The 23,238-nt window shown below is 40.6% G+C and overlaps 1 protein-coding gene across 1 annotated transcript; it reads right to left on the bottom strand.

Moving 5' to 3' along the window:
- Positions 1–1,449: 1,449 nt before the first annotated feature.
- On the bottom strand, positions 1,450–9,309 carry COMMD8 (COMM domain containing 8). The gene is made up of 5 exons (XM_054729272.1): positions 9,199–9,309; positions 5,396–5,551; positions 4,658–4,810; positions 2,792–2,947; positions 1,450–1,711 (listed from the first exon to the last, which is right to left on the bottom strand). Exons 1-5 carry the CDS (start codon positions 9,262–9,264, stop codon positions 1,691–1,693), a joined length of 552 nt encoding a protein of 183 aa, XP_054585247.1. The 5' UTR covers positions 9,265–9,309; the 3' UTR covers positions 1,450–1,690.
- Between the last annotated feature and the right edge of the window lie 13,929 nt (positions 9,310–23,238).

Genomic DNA, 23,238 nt, shown 5'->3' with positions numbered 1-23,238 from the left:
ACACTGTTTAGTTCAGCTGATATGTATTTTTTCATAACCAAAATTTCCCAGTTAAGAAAGTATATTGATGAACATTCTGGCACCAGCTCCTGATCTATAATCTATATAATAAAAGCATAGTATGCAAGTTGTCCCCTCACCTGCGAGTTCAACCAGGGGGCGGGACCAGCCAGGGGAAGGGAGGGAGGCGCTAGAGACCCAACCAGTGCAAGAATTTTGTGCACTGGGCCTCTAGTCTACTAGTATATATATAAAAGCCTAAGCGACCGGCTGACCAGCCAGTAACTATGATGCACACTGACCACCAGGGGGCAGACACACAACACAGGAGCTGCCGAGCTGCGGTCACTTGGCAGTGGCGGTTCTCGGGTGATGCACCTAGAACCAGAGAGGAGGGAGCCTGATTCCAGGGTACTGTCACCCAAGAACCGTCCTCTCGCAATCCGGGACCCCTCGGGGGATATCAGAGAGCCAGTTTCAGCCTGATACCTGCAGGCCAGGGGAGGGACCCCACCGGTGCACCAATCCATGCACTGGGCTTCTAGTTAACGTATAAATAGCTCAGAGTAGCAGAAGTCTAAAATACATTTTGAGAGCACCATCTAGATTACACTCTGATATGTATTAACCTCTCTAAGTCTATCCTCATCTATATATAATGAGAGTAGTAATAATTGTCTGGACACCTCAGATAATAGCCTGATGCTCTAATGAGCTATAAAGCTTACAAATAGCAGGTACCAATTAATTATGTATTATTGCATTATGTAGAAAGTAATTTGAAATAAAATTGTTTTTATTTGTTCAGAATGCTTATCTGTAAACTTAACTGAAATTAAAAAATGATCTGTTTGCCAACAAAGTTAACATCCAAAACTGTTAAATTCAATATTAAGAGTTTATAAAAAAATGGACATAATTTTAGCTATTTGAATAGTAATATATAAACTATACAATGACATATATTCTTTTTACCAGCTCATGCTCTTCCAACCAGACATAGAAATACCAGAGTAGCAGTGTTATTGCATTTTTCCTATGTTCTAGTATAAGATTTTAGTTTATAGAATTCACAAACTCAAAATTGTCCACACAGTATTTTCTAATTCATCTGAAGAGCTTCTTTCTCTAAGAATTTTTTCATTTTATAATCTTTCCTTTGAAATATGAGTAAGATATGGAATCTCCTTAGTTATATATAGCTTATATAGCCTTTAAAAGTTATTTTTAAAATATCACAAATTAGTCATATATATATATATATATATATATATATACTGTATATATCCATAATACACATCTTTGCTATTCACATACTTCTTTTAGCAAGATTCAAGTTTATTTGTGCTTTGTATGTTAACATTACTTTAGAGCCTATTTTTAGTATTCAGTAAAACTTGGTATCTATAAAGATCTGTCAAATATTTAATAAATGAAGCAGAACAGTCATTATGAAAATATAAACTACTACTATAGCTTTTTATCTTTATTTTTTTTAATGCATTTCCTGTCAACCATATAATTTCCTGTTCTTTAGGAAACTTGATAAATTTTTATCTTTGTCATCTCAAAACGGCTGCTTTCTCAGAGTAGCATAATAGCATATTGCAGGTTTTCTGAGCACACAGTATTCGCTGTCATATCAGTTGTAACAGTGGAATCTGATGATGCTGGTATTCATCATTTCCAGTTATTTGAACTGCAGGATGACCTTAAAAACAAAAGGGAAAGGGGAGAATCAGTTTACACCAGAACGATGCCAACATCTGCTGTACGAGATGCTTTATAGTCTGTGAAGTGCCCCAAGAACTGAAAACAAATATACTGCTCAGTAACTGATGGCACAGGCCTGCCAGATCCATGGTTCAGAATCATTTCACGTTTATACCATGCTCTACCACACATCCCATCAGACCTTTAGTCCCATTCAAAGGCAAGCCAGTACCAGTTTGGTGACTGGGCAGGTGGACCAGTCATCCAGGCACCAAAATGGCTGAATAACTGCAGCGTATGAAGGGAAGCTGAAGTATACCAGGGTTTAGAAAAACACAGACACAAGAAGATTGGTTAGTGGCAAAAGATTGGTAAGGAAAACTAACTTTAATCACTGAGATTGATCACTAGAGAAAATGCTGAGCAATAATGAAGGGAACATACATAACAAAGATAATTATTTTTATTTCTTCCTCACAGTAGCAGTTTCTATGATTTAAATATTATTTTTCTCATTAATTGAACACTGGGAATGGTTACTGTTATTTAGCCCTTCCTTTGTAAATGTAAAGCTTTTAGTCATTGTCATTCATTAGTCCTATCTTGATTCAACCTGATTTTGTCATAACTATAAGGCATATTTTTGTCTCCTGTAGTTAAAGCAATTTTCTATTATTTGTCCAGTTAAATAAGACACTTTTTTTCAAGATCACGCTACTTTAAATCATAAAAACTCTTCAAAATTAACATATCATATTCCCAAGGTAAAAAAAAAAAAGTAATTTTTATCATTAATGTGCACTGGAGCAAAAGAAATCTAGCTGTTAGAACAGCACTATTATTCTTTTAAAAATAACTACTTGATAAATTATGCTCCAAAGTAATTAAAATTACAAGTTATAATTAAGTTAATGTCTAAATCTAAAGATACATAACAAAGTATTTTCTGTGCTTGACATAAAATATCAGGAAGAAAAGAAATATTAACAGCAAACTATGAGTGTTTTCTTACATGGCTCTATTGGTATCTATCAAAACTTAAACATTTTAAACCACAAAACAAAATTAAAAAAAACACCTTATTAGCTGCTTCCAAGGAATTTATTAGGTTCTGTAGTTCTTCTTGACTCATTTCGATAGAATATGGTTTGACTTCACCATTTTCTTTTACGTCTAGATGAAGGTTTAAAAGTGGCATTTGTAATGTAGCAATCTTGTCACTGGAAAGTGCAAGCTGATTAAAATGAAGGAAACAGCAATTAATAGATATTAAACAGGCCTATATTAAATATGCATCAGAGCTTATGAACAACACATTTTATTAAAATAAAGTACTCCTATTCACTGTCAAGTACAGGGAAAGATGGAAGAAATAGCATCCAATGGATCTAAAATACGAAAACTGTTCTTGATGACTCTCCTTGAAAAATGTTTTTAAAGCTGTTTTAATAACACATTACAGAAACACCTTCACCAATTTTGGGAAGACTATAATGTCTAGAAAATTCCAGCCCAAAACAGATGTTAAATATATACATACTAGAGGTCTGGTGCACAAAAATTTGTGCACTGGGGGGGGGGGTGTCCCTCAACCCAGCCTGCCCCCTCTCACAGTCTGGGAATCCTCAGGGGATGTCCTACTGACCTCCCTCTGTGGGAGGCGACTGGGCTGATCAGAGGAAGGCACCGCCCCCATCACCCCGCTGCTACTGCCACTGCCGGCCGCCGCAGCCACCAAGGTGTTTTCATCAACAAGGACTCCAGTCCCTTCACCACAAAAAAATGACAAGCTTTCTTTAAGCATTTTCAAGATGTCTCTTTCATAGGATATGACACTTCTTCCTTCCTTTCTTCCTTTCTTTCTTTCTCTCTCTTTCTTTCTCTCTCTCTCTCTCTCTCTCTCTCTCTCTCTCTCTCTCTCTCTCCTTCCTTCCTTCCTTCCTTCCTTCCTTCCTTCCTTCCTTCCTTCCTTCCTTCCTTCCTTTCTTTCTTTCTTTCTTTCTTTCTTTCTTTCTTTCTTTCTTTCTTTCTTTCTCCTCACCTGAGGATATGTTTCCATTGATTTTTAAAGAGCGTGGAAGAGAGAGGGAGAGACAGAGAGAAACATCAATGTGAGAGGGACACTTCGATTGGTTGCCTCCTGCATGAGCCCTGACCTGGGCCCCGGCCAGGGGGAGGCCTGCAACCTAGGTACATGCCCTTGACCAGAATTGAACCTGGACCCTGCGGTCCGCAGGCCGAGGCTCTATCCACTGAGCCAAACCGGCTAGGGCAGGATATGACATTTCTTAGCCCCTCCAGCAGTGGACCTTCGTTTTTTCCTCCAGGAATGAGGTAGAAAAACCCTAGATCACCTTTTGGATTCTTATTACCCAAATTACCAAGAGCATTGCGAGTGGTGTACTGGGAGCTTAGCTAATGAGCGGTCAGAAAAGGTGTTTCCTCTGCAGCTCACGTGCAGAGGCCCAGAGAGAAGAGGGCCTGCCAGCTGCAGGCCTGCACCATCCGTGGCTTGCCTCACTGCGCACGCAGTCCCCTCCTGCCCACCTGTGTGTGCAGCCTCCTCCTGAGCGGTTGTGATGTTACAGCCTCCTGGACAATTTGCATATTACCTCTTTATATAGATATAGATATACATATAGATATAGATAGATAGATAGATAGATAGATAGATAGATAGATAGCTCCACTATTTGAAACATGTAATGATTTACAGCTCCAGTTAATGAAATTTATCATTGTAAAGTTATTACACCTTGTTTGGATATTTATAATATACTAATGTCCAGTTAATACGAAAGATATAATTTTAATTATCTTTGATATCTTCATGGGACACTGCATTCTCAAAATGAAATTTTAGATGCATACTATAAAAAAATAAACATTTCTTCCTATTCAAAAACAGAAATAAAAACATACTCCTAAATAAATAGATTCTCACCTTTAACTGCCAATCAAAATCCTGTAGCTGTGCAGAGGAAATATCAACTACTTCATTTAACAGAGTCTGCTTAATTTCATCTTTTCTACTTTTCAAGCATTTCATGATAGCTTCTTGATGAGATGAATTCAACTGATTCAATTGCTGAGATATCTATGAACATAAAAATAAATGGTTATAAAATAAGTGAAAGAACCTCTCTATCTAAAATGTAAACACATAGTTCGACTCTCCTTTCACATACCATTTAAAATGGTACTAAATGAGAAAAAAAAAAAGATACTTCTGTCACTATGAAAAGAATAAGATGAGAATACATAACCAGCAAACGAGGTTTTAACAAATTTTTGCAAAACAGAAAGTAAAGGAAAAGGGTTGACTGATGAAGAGCATGAAAGTGATTACATCTGGAGACCACCAAAAAAAGCTGGTAGAGTTATATTAATATATCAGAAATGTTAACAACTGTTTAACTGTGGTAATGGGAATGTAGGTGTCAGCTACTTAACTTTCCGTTTTCTTCTATAACATTTAAATGTTTCACAACATTTAAAATAAAACTACAAAACCCAGAACTTCTACAATGAGATTTTCCACTTACAATAATGAGGTTTTTCTTGTTAGCTACTTACCAATGATGGCCCTTATATTATATAGTGTCCTAAAGACCAACTTAATAAAAAATCTGAACACTATTTATTATCTATTATAACATATAGGAATTTAGACTACAGTTACCTCTTCATCAGATAATTTTTTGCCCACTACAGCTTTGAAAAATTTGGTAATATCTTCCAGAACATGCATCCATTCTGTGGAATCCCAAACACTTTGATAATCCTGGTAGAGAGGATAAGTTCGGCCACAAATGCCATCAATTATTTTGTGAAGAAGCTAGAGAGTAAAAACGAAATGAATGTAATTATGAGTAAAATTATAAAACAGATTTAGCTCCCTTACAGCAAACATGAACTTCTCTTGTTGAAAGAAGTTCATATCATCTGCAAGAGCAGCTGAGGTTGAAATGTAACTATTTATTTATTTACTTTTGTTAATCTTCACGGAAAATATCTTTTCCATTTATTTTTAGAGAGCGAAAGGGAGGGAGGAAGGGCAGAGAGAGAAAGAAAGAGAGAGAGAGAAATATCTATGTGAGAGACACATTGATTAGTTGCTTCCCACATGCATCCCAACATGTGAGGGTGAGGGCCAACACTCTAACCCCTGAGTCACACCAGCCAGGGTGAAGTGTACTAGTAACTACTTTTAACATTATTTTATTAATTAAAAGTTAGAACTTCACACACACACACAAAAAAGTGTCATTTTGTCCATGTTCAGAAGCTAAAAGATTACACTGGTGTTTTTCCAATGTTACTGAAAGGAGGATGGTGAGTATAAAGGTTTCATCTTGGGATTCCTTAGACATTGTATGTATACCAATTACAACAACAAGTGTAACTCTTAGAGCAAAGTCTTTTTTTTTTTTTAAATATATTTTATTGATTTTTTACAGAGAGGAAGAGAGAGGGATAGACAGTTAGAAACATCGATGAGAGAGAAACATCGATCAGCTGCCTCTTGCACACCCCCTACTGGGGATGTGCCCGCAGCCAAGGTACATGCCCTTGACCGGAATCGAACCTGGGACCCTTGAGTCCGCAGGCCGACACTCTATCCACTGAGCCAAACCGGTTTCGGCAGAGCAAAGTCTTTTACTGTAGATCTACAACTACATTTTCCCTTGCCTCCATTTTTCACAACATTCATACTTACTTCTTTTGGTCCATCCAAGAAAGCCCTCAGTACCTTTCTTTTCCTTTTTTAATTCCTTTTTCTCTATCCTACCTTAATATCAGCAATGGAAATCCTAACACATACATAACTGAACACAGTAATTAAGACTGCAAATTTTGGAATGAAACTGGCTAGTCTGAATATTAGTTGTACTACTTAACTAGTTTTGTCAAGTTATTGAAAAGTTCTGTGCTTCTGTTTCTCATGTATAAAATAGGACAACATCCATACCCTCGTAATGTTGTAAGGATTAAAAAAGAATACATGCAAATCACTTGCCACATTGCTAGCTTATACAAGGCACTTAAACATTGCTAGCCATTATCATCATCATTATCATTATCACTGTTGTTACTACTACTACTACTACTACTACTACTACGTTCTATGCCTTTAACATATATGAACTGAGTACCTACTATGCCTGCACTAATCTAGGCAAATGTTTAACATGGTATTCTTCCTCAGGGGCTATTTATGTCTTATAAAAAGAGTATTTCAAGCCAAACAGCTTGGAAATGCATTTTAGCAGCAGGTCTTTCAACTCTTTCCCCCTGGATCATATTGACTCCATTTTTAAGGAATAACTTCTCTATAACACCACACATATCAGAACAGAGATGAGCTACTGGTGACCCCACTTCCAAAAGCTGGCGAATGCGCCATATGAATTTCTTCATTTGTAAAATCAAAGGAAAGGGTTAAGAATATTTTGTTGTTGTTGTTTATCCTGGCAGGAATTAAGAAAGTTCATCCCTTCTATTCAGCGCCCCCCCCCCCCCCACCACCACCACCACCACACTTTCCCCACTATAAAATGGAACAGAGACAAAAAGCAGGCCAAACTTTGGAACTTATAAAAGGTACTTACCACACACCGCTCTATCACATTATGTAGGCTAAGCACCCATGCCCACCCTTCCCCCATACTGAATGGAACAGAATAGGGACTTACGCAAAGCTGCCCATCACTGGTATCCAGATGACTGTCCCAATGACAAAGCTGAGTTTAATGTACATTAACTGATTACTTTCCTCAACAAACACCGATTTAAGAACCACCTTGAGCCAGACACAATTCTCAAGAATTGGAGATGTAAAACAAGTGTCTACCCTGAAGGAGCTCAGAGTAGGAGAGAGACCAGTGGCAAGAGGACCAGTTAAGAAGTTGTGTTCAGGGAAGACTTCACCAGGCCTGAACTGCTGGGGAACGGAGATGGCGGGAGTAAACATACTAACCTATTCATTACAGTACCAAGTGTCAGCCATGGTCTGAGGTGAGAAGGCAATGAGAACCACAGCCCCCAGAGCTAACGCTGAAGCTCCATATCGCATATATTGCTTTCTCTCAGGGTCAGCAAATTTCCTTCAGGTCTAAGACTTGGGGCGCTACGTTTTTTGCTGGAAAGTTCAAGGAGGGGGGGCAGGGGGAGCCCCACTTCTCAGTCAGATTTTCCTGTTATAGCAACCATTGGGCTTTCTTCCTTTCACAGTCCACAGTCAAAATACCGTCATATGTACTTACCGTCTCCACATTTCTCTCATCTGTCAAACTCACTCAAGTTTTGCTGCTGCCCAAAGCAATACTTCGAAATGCCAGTGCCTTTCGTAGCAAGGCTACCCACAGGAGCATGGCACAGACAGACTCCAGCCACCTGACTCCTGCTCACCTGCCTTCGCTACCCGCCTCTGCTTCTAGCAGGTCCTCAAAGCCCCCTGGGCAGCGGCGGCGGCGGCGGTGGGGACTTCCTCCTCTAGCCTCTGTTAGCTGCTATTCCTCTGTCTGAAACATTCTCTCCCCTCTAGCCTGTCTGGTTCCTCCCCATCCTTCAGGACTAAGCCTAGAAATAAATCCAGATGCTCCTGCTTTGAAAACCTTCCCTTGCCCCTTCAAATCTGGGTCGCTACCCCTCCCGCAAACTCAGGACTGGACACCTCCAGGTTTCCTGCCTAGACAGCAAGCTCCCCCAGGGCACAGACTGGGTCTCAGTCACCCTTGGGCACTCGGCGCGTGGCAGGCGTCAGGAGAAGCTGGATGAACAAATGAAGGAGGCTTTCTGCTTTAGGCTGGAGCTGCCAGCAGCCTGCATGTCCTCTAGGCTGAGTCTAGGGAAAGGCCACCCTGGAACACACTACCGAATTCAGTCGCCCCGTTCCTGGCAGCACTTACCAATTTTTACCCTGCTCCCCCGAGGGGCCCCGGTATGCTTCTCCAGGTCACCACGGTAACCCAGGCACGAAGCACTGTGCCTAGAGCGGAGGCAGCCTTTGGGAGGTGTATGTTAATGAATGAATGAATGAATGAATGAATGAATGAATGAATGAAACTTAGGTGGGAAGGTGCAAACCACCGGTCCACGAGGTAAGCTTTCCCAGATACGTGGCAGCTCCGCGCCCCCCCGGGGTCACTGGGTCCCGGGCCACCCCAGGAAGCAACTGACCACCCCAGGGAGCAACGGGCCTCCCCCACCAGGGTGAGGGTGCGGCCGGCCCGACGGAGTCTGCGCGCAAAGCCCCCCGAGGGGCAACTCCCGGCCACGGCGAGGAGGTGGCGGCCCAAGTCTCGGCCTCCACAGCTTACCCGGAGGAACAGGGGGCGGGCACCCGAAACCCCGCCCCTTCCTCTCCCTTCCCTGGGCCGCGAGCCCAGCCCGCGAACGCGTCTCGGGTGGACGGGCCTGACCCGCCCGCCAGGCCGACCCGCAGCCCCGGCCCCGCGCCGCCGCCGCCCGCGCCCTCCTCACCTGCGGGCCCCGCTCGGCTGGCAGCTTCTGCAGCCGCCACAGCGGCGTCCCCTCTTCCGATTCCATCCCTGGGCGAGCTGGGGTCCGGGTCACGTGACGAGGCCAGGCCGCTCCTCCGCGTGACTCCGGTGGGCGGGGCCTGGTGTGGCCCCGGGCGCTCTGGTGCGCGTGCGCAGAATTGCAGCCCAGCCTTTTCTGCCTGCTGCCGCGTTGCTTAAGCACCGTTGTGTGGTTGCTTTGAAGGCAAATTTGAAAATCTCTCAAAAGTTTTCAACTTCATTGAGAGTTTTGCTGAACTTTTTCTGCACTCTCTAGAAAGCCATCTACTAAGGGTAACCATATTTGGATTGTCCCCGGCCCATTTGTCCTGGAGGTTTGATATGTATCTTACTCAAGTATCCTGATTTGGAAGGTGAATTAAGGGTTTAATGTGGGCAAGATTATCCCACTTCCTAGTAACAGATAAGAGAGAAGTCACTAAGGTTGTCAATTCTTAAAAATTTTTATTTATTGATTTGAGAGAGAGAGGGTCAGGGAGAGAGAGAGATAGAGCTTTGTTGTTCCACTTATTTATGCATTCATTCGTTGCTTCTTGTATGTGCCCTGACTGGGGATAGAACCTGCAACCTTGGCTTATGGGACCCTACTCTATCCAACTGAGCTACGGGGCCAGGGCCCACTGGGGATGTCATATTTAGCAAGTAAAATGCACAGGTGCCCAGTTAAATAAGAAATTTCAGATAAACAACGGATAATATTTTGTTTTACGTGTGCCATAATGATTGCATGGGGCACACAGACCAAAAATGTATTGTTGTTCATCTCAAATACAAATTTAACTGGGTGTCCTGTTTTTATCTGTCAATCCTAGAAGTCACTTGCCTGAGCTAAAAGGCACAGCCTGAAGTTAAAATCAATCAGGTTCTAGAGCCACACTCAACATTGGACTAACCCTAGAACCCAAACAGCTTTTCTGTAATTTCTCTTGTGACTGCAGTTATTCCTTTAGTTGGGTGCTGGAGAATTCAGCGGTGATAAGACCGTCCCTGCCATCCAGAGTGCACAATAAGGAGGAGACAGAAACAGGAATTACAGTCTAATATACATTTAATTTTTAAAAAGCAGTGCAAAATAATGAAGCATACCATAGAAGAGGAAGTAATTATGTTCGTCTGTTGGCTATGCAGAGAAAAATCACTCATTATTGGCATGCTTTAAGGTGTAGCTCTAATGCCCTTCCTCTACTCTGTGCCCCAACTCTTGGAGGTGAAAGCAGTTTCTCCCTCTTCTGAATTTTCATGACGGTCCCTCACTTAAAATATTTCTAGTTCTTAATATAGGTAAGTATGTACAACTCTTGTTGTTCCAACGGAAACGTAATTGTCTTAAGATGTTTTGTGTTTGTGCATAGGGGCTCCCCAAGTAATATTTAGTAAATGAGGAAGAATCTGGAAAACTATCTAATTTATATCTGTTAATAAGTCTACTGAAGGCAAGGTCTATTTCCTAAGACAAAACTAAATTTTATATATTGTAACAATTGCAATAATATTATCTATCAAGAAGTTACTATATGCTGCCTTGGCCAGTGTGATTCAGTTGGTTGGAGCATCGTCCCGTACACAGAAAGGTCGCCAGATTCCAGTCAGGGCACATGCCCAGGTTGTGGGTTCCATCCCCAGTCAGGTGTGTATGGGAGGCAACCAATCAATGCCTCTCTCTCTCTCTCTCTCTCTCTCTCTCTCACACACACACACACACACACACACACTCTCCCTGCTTCGCTTCCTCCCACTGTCCCTCCCTCTGTCTCTTTGAAATTTAAAAAAAAAAAGTCTGCTATATCCAAGCAATTTATATATTTTATCTTATTAGTCCTCTCTACAGCCTTGTGTCGTGGGTATTATCCCAACTTTAAACAAGGTCACAGAGACAGCAGTTGCAAAGTCACTGGTCTGAGTCAGGAACTGGTGGCCTCAGTCTTTGTGCTTCATGTCCCTAATGAAGGAGGAAAGGCATTTTGAGGTGGTGTGACTACCTAACGCCGTACAACAGATTACTCAAAGCAAATAGGCACAGTTAGTCAGAGGACAAAGCATTAGGTCCTGGTTTCTCTTTCAGACAACACTGGGAACCAAGAATTTTTCTTTGGCTTTCAACTTTTAACAAATATAGCTTAAATAGTTCACAAAGTGTGTGTGTGTGTGAGAGAGAGAGAGAGAGAGAGAGAGAGAGAGAGAGAGAGAGCTTATTATTTGCGCTTTGATGTTCTTATGTGTGTAATCCAAGAGGTTTTCAAAACATATTTATGGCTCTTCTCATTCTATGTATGCGAGTGTTCTAGTCCCCATCTTCCAAATTTTACTTGTAATGATGGTTAAAAACATGGAGCTAACCTAAAGTTGAAACCCCAGCTTGGCAAATTACTACCCACGTAATAATGTTAGGCGAGCTGTGTCACCTCTGTGTCTCTGACTCCTCATCTGTAATTGGTTATAATGTCAGCACAGGATTTACAGAGTCGTTGTCAGTTCATATATGCAAAGTTCTTGAAATGAGTCTGACCTGGCACATAGAAAACATGATCAGATTCCCTTCTAAGTGGCCTTATTCCTATTTTCCAGCCAAAGATCAGTGGGTTCCAGAAAGCAGGGAGTTGGACAGTCTCAGCTCCCAGGATGTGATCTGATTCTGAAACCCACCTAGGCTGCTGTATAGTGCTGTTTCGGCAATATAGGTCATGGTCACAGTTGGGGGAGACTTGGGTTCTAATCTATCTCTGTCATTAACCAGCCACATGACCTTGGGTAAATTCTCTGTATCTCAGGGTTTTTCATTTTGTTTTTGTTTTGTTTTGTTTTTCTGAAAATGGGGAAGGAACTACCACCCACCTAATACAGTGAAATTCAAATGGAATAATGCATACAATGTGTTTAACATAGCACCTAGAATGTAAATTGCCCTTAGTCAAGCTTAGCTATTGTTTTTCCGCTAGTAGCAGTAATAGCATTGAGTCTTGGAAGCAAAGTGAAACATTCACACACATACACGCTATGCCCGAGGGTCTATGCTAGAGGTGCTTGATAGGAAAGCAAAAGAGAGAAATGGAGCTGATTCATCCTTGTGAACTCCCAAAAATCCTGGGCAGGGGTAGATGGATTGTGCCAATCATCCAAGCTTAAGCTGGGAGTCATCATAATTTGGGCATTGTGGCACAAACTGCCATCTGTCCCCCAATATCTCTTCTTTTGTTACAGCTTGAATTCTATCCCCACTAAAATTCATATGTTGAAGTCCTAAGCGCCAGTACCTCAAAGCGTGACCTTATTTGGAGATAAGGTCTTTAGAGAGGTAATCAAGTTCATGTGAGGATATCAGAATGGGGCCTAATCCAGTATGACCCGTGTCCTGATAAAAAGAGGAATTGGACACAGAGATACACACAGAGGGAAAGCGATGTAAAAGACATAGGGCGCTGGCCTGGCTCTCCAAGGAGAGAAGCCTGGATCAGACCCTTCTCTCACAGCCCGCAGAAGGAACCTTGCTTTCTGCTTTGAAAACAGCCAGATCTTGCCTGAACTCATCCTCCTCTTCCAACATCTTGCTAAATGCAACCAATAACAACCAATATACAGTGATAATGATCTATTTTCTCACCCTGTTGTCTAGAACTAGTCTCAGCACAGGTTCTGCCTTCCAAATTGTCAAAGGCACTGAGTATCATGAATCCTAGTTTTCAGGCCTCTGCCAACCACTAACTACGTATTTTAGGAAATGGTTCAGCAGCCTTTCACTCATACCAATTTTGGTATTGGTTGGAGTAGGTTAACTACTTTAATGATAAGTCTAAAATACGTTCCCTTCAAATTGTGATAAACTATCCATTTTCATTCTAGGGACATTTTTGGGTAAAGAAAGAGCAAAGCATTCTTTCATCTCAACTGTGAAAAAAACAACAACAACTTTGTTTCTTTGACTCTCCTTTTCACCAGATGCCATACACCCTTATTATTGTTTCGTATAGACCCTTGACCAAGATTTAGGAAACACTTCTTCTCCACAGAGAAATTCCACGCTGGGAATTTCTATTCTGCATCATTGTGGGTTGAGTCTTAGTAGTAAATTTTAAATGATAGCTTTCCTTTGTCCCTAAATTCTAGGCTCTCTATTTTTACCCATGAACTGACAACATTAGCTGCATTCATTATAATTTCTGATAAATGTTGGAGGAATCAGGAAAAGCTATTAATTCATTATTCAGAGTTTATGGCATCCTTTAATAAAAGAAATGGTCTGTGGCTTTTCACACCTATTCAGTCATTTCAAACCTGCTTTTCAGGTTACCTTATGACTTAAAGTTGACTAATTTGTTCACCTTAATTAGATATGTTACAATATAGATGTGCTTAGTGATTTGCATTGCAATCTATGTAAAATCATTCTTGTTCATAAATTGTTGAGAGACAGGGACCTTCAAGTTTAAATGAGTTTTATTATTATCTTATAACCATACAGGAATTTTAAAAAAAATATTTATTATTGAAAGTATTGTATATCATACAGGAAATATTTAAATGTTACATTGGCTTTGGTTCTATTGCATTGAAAGAAGTTATAAATAGCTAATTTGTAAAGATTTGGGAAGTACTGTGTTTGATCTTGTCTGTAAAAACAGTTTCTTAGAAAGTTAGCTGGATAAATCATTTCATTCTGGTGAACAAACTTAAGAAACTGAAGGGCTATGTCTTTTTTTTTTCTGAGCTGTATACTAATTAAGGAATGCTTTTAACACCTCTTTATTCCCTATTTTGTTTATCAAAACTATTTTATCTCAGGCCATCTGAGTTCTCCAATAACTATATCTTTAAGACAGACATTTGGATTTTAAAAGGGCAGTAGAGATCACACACAAGTTATTCCAGTGTACCACTAAGGAATGCAACATCTTTAAAGCTCTGAAATTGCTCTGTTCAAGTGAAATCCTTGAGTGAACTGCAATTTTGGACCTTAGACATAATGCATTGTAATCTACACCATATCCGCAGGGGTTGGCTGTCTCTTCTAATGGCATGTCAACTGCTCAATTAGTCTTTCTGATGAAGGTTCTATGCCTGCAAGACCTCCCTTTACTCAGTTGCCACCTCTTTTAATCACTGTACTGAGAGCTCCACATCTGTAAGCTGTTAGGATTTCAGCCAGTGGTTCTTAATCAAGAAGATAGCACATTAGAGTCACCCCAGGACATTTCTGAGTGATGATTTTTCACTTTAAATGTGCTACATTTTTTTGTGTGTGTTTTTTTTAATAGCTTTGTAATTTACATATAAAATCCAGCCATTTAATGTATAGTTTGTTGGGGTTCCCTAAATTTACGCAATCATTGCCACAAAGTACATTAGTAAAAATATTTAAGAAAAATAGCCACAGCATAGGTATGCGCATGTTTTTAAAAGATCTGGAAAGGTACACGACTTTATATTGGCAGCTTCTGGAAATAGGACTTGGAGTATGCTAAAAAGGACTTTATTGATATCTGTACTATTTCATTAAAGAAACAAGAGATTGGAGGCACAGAATCCAAACTGGCAACTGTGATTAGTTCCACATGGTAGGATAGTGTGCATTTGCTCTATGTTCTTTATACTTTTCTAGATCTTTCAAATTTCCCACAACCAAACAAAAATGAAAGCCAAGTTCCCGTGATAGGCCCAAGCAAGGAGTTGGGAGGAAGGGGAACTCACTCTCAGGGCAATCAGACGCGTTGTGGTGAAGGAATGAGCAGATAGGTTGAGAGATGGATTGAAAACCCATAGGCAGGAAGGATGAGCATAGTAATTCAGTTGCAGTGAATCACACAAACCAAAAGGATAGACAATAAAACCCAAAGTCAGAATATACCCCCAAGTGAGCAAATTTGTAAACCAAAATTTGATGCCAAAAAAGAAATTTCTATATATAGTATCATGAGGAATATTCAGATCCAGAGCAAAGCAAGTAGATTTTTCTAAGCTGGCCCCACTATTGGCATTTTTGCTAAATTATAGAGCTGAGCAGGATGAAACAATAACTCAGTTAGGCAATTACAATGCAGAAGGCACCTAATCTCACTTCCTCTTACAGAAGAGGGACACACTCCCAGGGTTTAAAGCCATCAGTGGTCAAGTCCGATGCAGACTCTGACCACAGCATCGAAGTCATCAGAGCACAGTTCAGTAAAGCTAATCGTGTCTGACTTTCTCTTACGGTACAGCAGAGTTATCCACTTGACGTGCTGCTACATAAGGAGAAAGATGAATGGAAATCATAATGTGTGCTCTAGATCAGGGGGACGTCCAGTCCGTTGGCCATAGAAGGCCCGCGAAATAATTTGGTCTGGCCTTGCCAAGGCCTTAGGGGTGAGTTAATTGTTTGACCAAATATAGCAGGCTAATTTTTAAGATGATAATTTTATATGGCCCACAAATGATGTTATAGATATCCAGATGGCCCTTGGCAGCAAAAAGGTTCCCCACCCCTGCCTGCTCTAGATGGTAAATTTTTTAAATCCACAAATAAAACACAGACACTTTCGTAAATTCATTTTTGTTCAATCCATTTTATTCTAATCTATTTATGTGCAAAGAAAGATTATTTTTTTAAAATCAAAGAAATGTTAGTATAAATGAAACTAGGCAAACTTAGGCTGTAGTAAAGGGTAACATAAGCCCTCTTAGACTCTGTAAGAGCTGATTTAATGGAATGCCTACACACATAATATTTTTAAGAATTCTTATAAGAGCCCTATATCAGTGACAGCAAATGGATCTTATGTAAACCGTAGTAACCTACCAGGGGACCAGGGGAAGGACCACTCAGAACCTAGCAGGCCCGTGAAGCACCCTGCACATGACTAGTGCCCTCTTTTAAGAAAAGAGACAGAGCAAAATTTAACAGCATAAAAGGATTCATTACCAGGCTCCTTTAATGATGAGCTTCTCTAGGGCATGTGAACTAAAATCTGATTTATGGGACGTCATCAAGCACATGAATGTTAAGAAACATTATTTTGGTTGAACAGAAAAATAAATGTTTGTCTTGCTCTACACTCACTGTGCATTTAGTACATGTGTCTCTCCTGGATGACAGATGGTCCAAATTAGGCTAAACATTAAACATTATGCCCCGGGTAGACTTGAGCAATAACAGTTTTCAGAGGAATAGTCGGTGCCAGCGTGTGTCAACAGAAGTCGTTTTAGGCACAGCACGGGAATCAGCCACTTGGGGTCTAGCCAGCTCTCTTTTCTGCCTCTCCATCCTGCCTGTCTGATCCACGAAGGCAATTGCCAGGATATTTTCTAGATTCTCCCCTTCAAATGCCCAGAACTTCCCATTGGGAGCTCATTGATTGGAGATGATAACGTGGGCCAGGACCAAGCAAGGGAGAGCAGGAAAGACCTGCCGGTCCTTGCCTTTGTTTTGGAGGTGCTGTTTACATATTTGACTCCTTTGCATTCCAAAGGCCCTGGTTTGGCTTTTTTTTTTTTTTTTTTTTAAGTCTATTTTATTCGCTGGTAGGGACTTTCACAACCGTCTTGGCCAACCTTGGGAGCTTGTATTCCACATTATAATCTCAGCCTCCAGCAGAAAGGAAGATACTGACTTTATTTTAATGTTTCATGTATGTAAACAGTTTAAAAGCAACCCATCTACCCACCTGCGATGGTTAATTTCATGTGTCAACTTGGTAAGTCACAGTGCCCAGATGTTCGGTTGAACATTATCCTAATCTAGGACTTAGATGTTTCTGTGACGGTACTTTTTTAGAGGAGATTAACTTTAAATCGGCTGACTCTGAGTAAAGCAGATTGACTTCCACAATATGGGTGGGCTTCACCCAATCAGTCGACAGCCATAATAGAGAAAGACTGACCTTCACAAGAGGGAGAATTCTGGCAGCAGGCTGCCTTTGGACTCAAACTGCAACACCAGCTCTTCCGTGGGCCTCCAGCCTGCCTGCCCGCCCTGCGGATTTTGGATTTGCCAGTCAGTCTCTACAATTGTTTCAGCCAATTCCTTAAAACCTCTCCATCTTTCTCTCTCTGTCTATTCCTATACATGTTTTAGGTTCCATTTCTTTGGAGAATCCTGACTAATACACCACTATTGAGCTTAAGAAATAATAGAACATCCTCTGAACTTTTGAGTTCCACTGAGCGCCCCTCCCTGGGTCATATTGACTTTGTATTGTGTGTTTTTTCCTGGTAGCAGGGACACTTGATCAGCAAAATCACTCAAGGAAGAGAGTTGGCACTTGACCCAGTAGATGGCACGGATATCACTACATTCAGCATGGAAACTTGCACTAGGCTTAGTGAATTAATGTCACTTCCTATCACCATTTAAGTCATGCATCGCCTGTCAGACCAAAAATACAGCAGCTAGGATTCTGCCAGTCAGCCTGCCCAGTTTGGGCTCTTCTGAGGAGCTCAGGCCTCCTCTGAATGACCCCATCACTGCAGAGCAGTAACACTCCTGCAGGCTACACAACCTATATTGTTGGGTGCAGTTCTGTTCCTTCTCACTTTTATCACAACAGGGGAGATTTGACCTTGCAACAGACTCTGGAATGCATCCCTTCCTTTCCACACTACTTCCTCGTTTCAGGCCATCATCTCATCGTTCTCACTCTGCAGTGTCTGTCCTACCCTGGGCTTCTGGGTTCATACAACTGTCCTTCTTCTCAAAAACCTCCACAGTGGACTCCCAATATTCTTTGTCTCCTTCTCTGCTGTGCACCCGTCACATAAAAACGAACAAATTCTCAAAGGTGCCATATACCCCAATGTGTTTGTATTTTTCCTCGTATCTGTTTGTTGTTTTGCATTTTGCTAGACGCCTTTTCTTTATTTTTCCATCAGAGCATTCCTAGTCATATCATAAGGCCCACTCAAGTGACCAATCCTATATAAAACTTGCTAGTTCCCCTGTCCCATTAGAAGAATTAATTCCCGCTCTTGTATATGCCCATATACCTGATTCCTACCTCCATTGTAAAAATTTATTCTATCAGCACTTTACAAGCTGGTATTAGGGTTCGGTGGTGATATGTTAAGGGAGAGGATCAAAGGTAATTCTAAAGGAAAGATATATTGTTCACGTAGAATCATCCAACCCCTACCAGGAGTAAGGTGTTTTACTGGGCCAATCAACTCGGCCTGTTTTTGGTTTGTTTTTTAATGACTAAGTGCCGAGAGGTTCTTGGGTCTCCCCTGCTAATTAGCTTCTGGTACCGGGCCCCACTAGTTTGCCAGACCTGCCTACACATGACTGACAGGGAGATAGGAAGAAGAAATGGAAGGAACAGGTATAGAAAGAAGGGCACATTGCTGTGGAGGTACCGAGAGGACATTGCCACCAGGAGGAGGTGCTTGCCGGGCATTGGAAATGCCCACCTGAAGTTCAGTAGAGGGCAGATAGAAACTTGGAAATCCTGAGCCAAGAGACAAAAACTAAATCCAGGACAATAAATAAGATTACCAGGCCAGTTCTGGGGAAGACCACCTATGTCTCCTATGTCTGAGGTAAAGAAAAAAGCAGATGAGCCAGGTAGGAGTCTTAAAAAAAAGAAAAAGAAAAAGTCAGGAAGAACACCAGCAACTCTTCAGTGGAGGAGTTCCAGGTGTAGGGAAGGGTCATGAAAGTCAGTTGTGAGAAGGGACAATGGGAGAGAAACAAATCTGACAGTTGGAATTGTGACCTTTGATAGATTTCAGGGGAGAAAAGGTAGAAAACCAGACCGCAGAGACTTAAGGAGTTAGTAAACGTTAAGACAATTCTAGTAAATGTTGGTAATGTGGTAAGGAGAAAGAGGAAACCAGAGTTTGATCAAGAGTGAGATTAAGAGAAAGGTGTTTTTTTTTTCTCTTCTCTTTTCCATAAAACTCCTTCTTTCTCTCTCTCCCTTCCTTCGTTCCTCTCTTCTTCTTATTCCTTGTTCTTCTTAGTATATAAAACATATACATTCATCTCTAAATAAAATATTTGTAGGCTGAGAGGAATAATCCAGTGGAAAGAAACAAAGTAGTGATTTAAAAAGAGGCAATGATTGATAACATAAAGCCCTGGCCAAGAGCTAGTAGCCAAAGATATGAACTTGGGAGAGCAATAGAACTCCTTACTCTAAAGAAGGGAGGACCACTTACATAGAAATTCAGGAATGGAGAGAGAGAAGGATGAACGGGACTCACATGGCATGGGGGCTTGGATCCACAGCAGTATATTGCCTAGTCAGCTGCAGTGAGTGAAGGTGGTGAGACTAGACTTAGATTGTTCGGTGCCTGGCACTTGGTGGGTGCGCAGTTAGAAGAAGCAGGTTTAGTTGAGAATGTAATAAGGAATCTTTTAAACTGAAAGATTGTTAATGAAGAGTGTGGACTCCATTGAGTTGACTGGGGCTTTCAGAGGAAATAATTGGCTTGTTTTCATAAAATTCTCCTGCAACACTCTTGCAATACAACCTGGAAACATAAGGGAAGAAAGTGCTGGCAGTTACCCCAGGTTGAGGACAGACAGGTGGACTGACAAGGTAGGAAAAGGGGAGTGGAACCGAGAGTTGACCATGATCATGTAGGAGGCCCTTGAAATATGGAGCCAAAAATGTCAAACCGTCCTAGAGATGGCAACCCTACTCAGGCCAAAGCCTCCAATATCTATAAAACGGTCTGTGCTGGTAACATGAACATGACATCAGTCCCAAATAGGTTAGCCCTTTCACCTCCAGAGTTTTTCCTCTGCCCCAGTCTTACCCTTAATCACCCTTTCATTTGACTAATTTCTTTTAATCCTTCAGATTCCAGCTTAGATATCCCTTTCTCCAGGAAGTCTTGTCCACAACACCTAGGTTGCTTCCACAGTATCTAAACATTCCCCATTGGGAGGGGGAAAAAAGGTCAGATTATTGCTCTTCTCTCAGAGTCGGCTAAAAAGCACATGAAATCAAAGACTTCGTTAACTCTTGGGTCCCTAGCACCTAGCCAGTCACCATGTAGGCTGTCAGTAAGCATTTGCTATATAAATGTATGAAGCCCCTGCACACTTTGCATTAACTGGAAAAGTAGATGCTAAAATGCCCAATGGCTCTGAGGGACGGAGGGAGAGAGAGAGAGAGAGAGAGAGAGAGAGAGAGAGAGAGAGAGAGAGAGAGAGAGAGAGAGAAGAGACACAGAGAGATGTTCTAAACCAGAGAGATTCAGACAAGAAGTATGAGGTTTTCGCATCCTCCCGGATTGTGATTACTCCCTGGCACCATAAAAGAGACGTCCTCCAGAGCAGTAGGCTCCTCCGTGGAATTGAAGTCCCTTTTGTCATTTGCAAAGAGATGACTTCTCTTGGTGGTAAATGTGAGTGCTCTAAGTTGCAGAACATACGTGCTAAGGTGCAACAGTCCCCACAGCTGAAAATAGAGAGAGTATCCAAGATTTGTTGAAAGAGAGAACTGGAACCAGGCCTGGAGTGGTGTTCCTTACCAGCCCTCCCAAATATTCCCTCGGCCTCATCACTGTTTTCTTAGGGAACACAGACCTCTTCATCAATTCCAGGGTTCTCCTTGTCCATGATGAACTCCACACACCCCGGGTCCCATGCAGCAGCCCCAGGGCTGAGAGATTGTTATTTATTTACACAACCGTAGCCTGTTGTTTGGGGAACTCTGATCTGTAAGGTATGCAGCACCACAGAAAAGCAAATGACTTAAAAATGACCATCAGACATCACTTTCTTAAAGTTTATCACCATACCTGCTCGGGAATTAGTCACCAGCCTTCCTTCACCTCTGGTGCCAGTTTGCATGCCTTTCCTTAGAGGCTGGATCCCATCTGCTCCCCGAGTAGAGCTATCACACGTCTTCTCATCTTTCCAAAGCTCCCGGGCTCCTGACTTTTCTGGCCAGTAGGCAAAATATATAATATCCAGAGAAATGTACACGTCTTTGTCTTAACTACATCTAAATGCAGACAAAAGCTCTGAGGCCTACCTGTGTCTAAGTAAGGGACTGAAGAATTATCTTTCCTGAACTAAAGGCCCATCGATCCGTGTGAGAACTCTACTACTGTCCTATTAACAGGGTTTTTCATCACATTACAAACAGATTAAGAAGGGGCCAATGGACTTATCAAGAACTCTGGGACCAGCATGAATCTCCACCATTATAGTTTCCCTTTCTGGTATTCTGTGTAATCATTGCATTTCAAAGGTCTTTTAGAAGATTAAAAGCCATCTTGTTCTCATATGGAAGGAAGTGAATCAGTTGATACAAAGAGAAAGAAATGTAATTCCTCTTTTTAAGAAATGAACCTATAAAATTAAGGTCAAGTTTACAACTGTTAATAATGATGTTGCTTCCAAAATATAGGGGTTGGCAAAAGTAGGTTTACAGTTTCCTGATGACATTATTTTAAGTTAATGGAGCTATTGTAATTATCATAACCTGCATGTCATATTTCATACAAACAACTGTAAACATACTTTTGTCCATCCCATATATAGAGTTTCTATTCTAAAGAAGGCACTTATTTATAGTCATTGCATCATTTTACCATCCCCCCAAACAAAAATCATTTAATACTCACCTTCCTAAGTCATTGAAAGTAATGCTGAACAGTCCACAGTAGAATGCAGGCCCTCACGTCTTTCACCTATTAGCTGTGCCATGTACCTCTCTGCATGTCAGATTTCTCATCTCTAAATGAACACTGAACTCCCAGGGCTGATAAAAGGATGAAATGAGGTAAGAATTGTAAACTACTAAGAACAGTGCCTGACATACAAATGTTTTATTAGTGCTCAGTAAATATTAATGAAAGGAAAAAAAAAGAGGAAAAAAATGCAGTGATGATGCTATTAAAACCAGGGTTCATCTATAAGTAATAAGCCTTTATTGTTTGAGGCATTTACTTCCTTTTTTTTTTTTTTTTTTTGTCCAAAGTTAGTCAGAAAGCTGATCCTGGGAAATACCCTCATCTGCGCTTACGTCACATTCTGTCAATAAGATGAATATAGAGGGAAAACGTTGATTATGAATCATGAAAACCCAGCTTGTATTTAGAAAATATCAGTGTTTAGGAAACAGTGGTATATGTCAAATATTTTGAGGCAAACAAACAAAACATTGTTTTTTGTGTTACATGTGAAAGCAGTGGCCTGAAAGAATATGCTTCTTCATCACTAGATAAGCAGTATCATTGGTCATAGGAATAATTATGCTTACTGCTTTATGAAATTGTTTTCTAATAAATTTTTAGTTCACTGCTGCCATGTAAATAATCTCTGAGTATGTTTTAGAAGAGAGAGGAAAAAATAGAAGTCGATGAATTGATAACTATCACGTATCAAGCACCTGTTATTTGCTTTACACATTCATAAACAATTTAGCTGCATGGCTTAATGTAATTTTAATAACACTGAGGTAGATATTATTAGTTTCATTTTACTCATGGGGCTTAGAGATGGTACCAAAGATCATATATCTACAAATTTGCAAAGCTAAGATTTAAAGCCAGATCAAACCTAGATATTTGAGTACTATAGTACATGTTTCCTACTGGCAATTAATTATAAAGCTATTAGTATTGAGATGTTAATTACAAATAATTTTTCACTTGGAAAAGATGAAATTTCCTTATATCTATATGATATAGTTTGAATATTAGTATTTCATGAGAAGATAGGTACATGCAAAATTGAATATATTTCTGAAATTATAAGAAGGTAACTGCAAAAACTTGGCAATGATTGCATGGATTAATACTTACATTTTGGTAGCTAATGTGTTAAATCAAAGATTTTATGGATTTATTTATTTATTTTGTTACAAAATAGAAATGACCCTTAGGAAAAAGGTTAGATATTCAAGAAACATTTGCAAAAAGGAACAAACTGAAGCCCACTTTCATAGTGCTTCTTTTCAATGACATTCATAAGCATTCATTTTTAAAACTTGATTAGGTATATTTAAATCATACATGGGATACATACACCTTTTGTTCAGTCAAATGATACAGACAC

Source organism: Eptesicus fuscus, chromosome 2, assembly GCF_027574615.1.
Source record: "Eptesicus fuscus isolate TK198812 chromosome 2, DD_ASM_mEF_20220401, whole genome shotgun sequence".
NCBI lineage: Eukaryota > Metazoa > Chordata > Mammalia > Chiroptera > Vespertilionidae > Eptesicus > Eptesicus fuscus.
The sequence above is the reverse complement of the archived record's forward strand: the minus strand, read 5'-3'. Positions and strand labels throughout refer to the sequence as shown.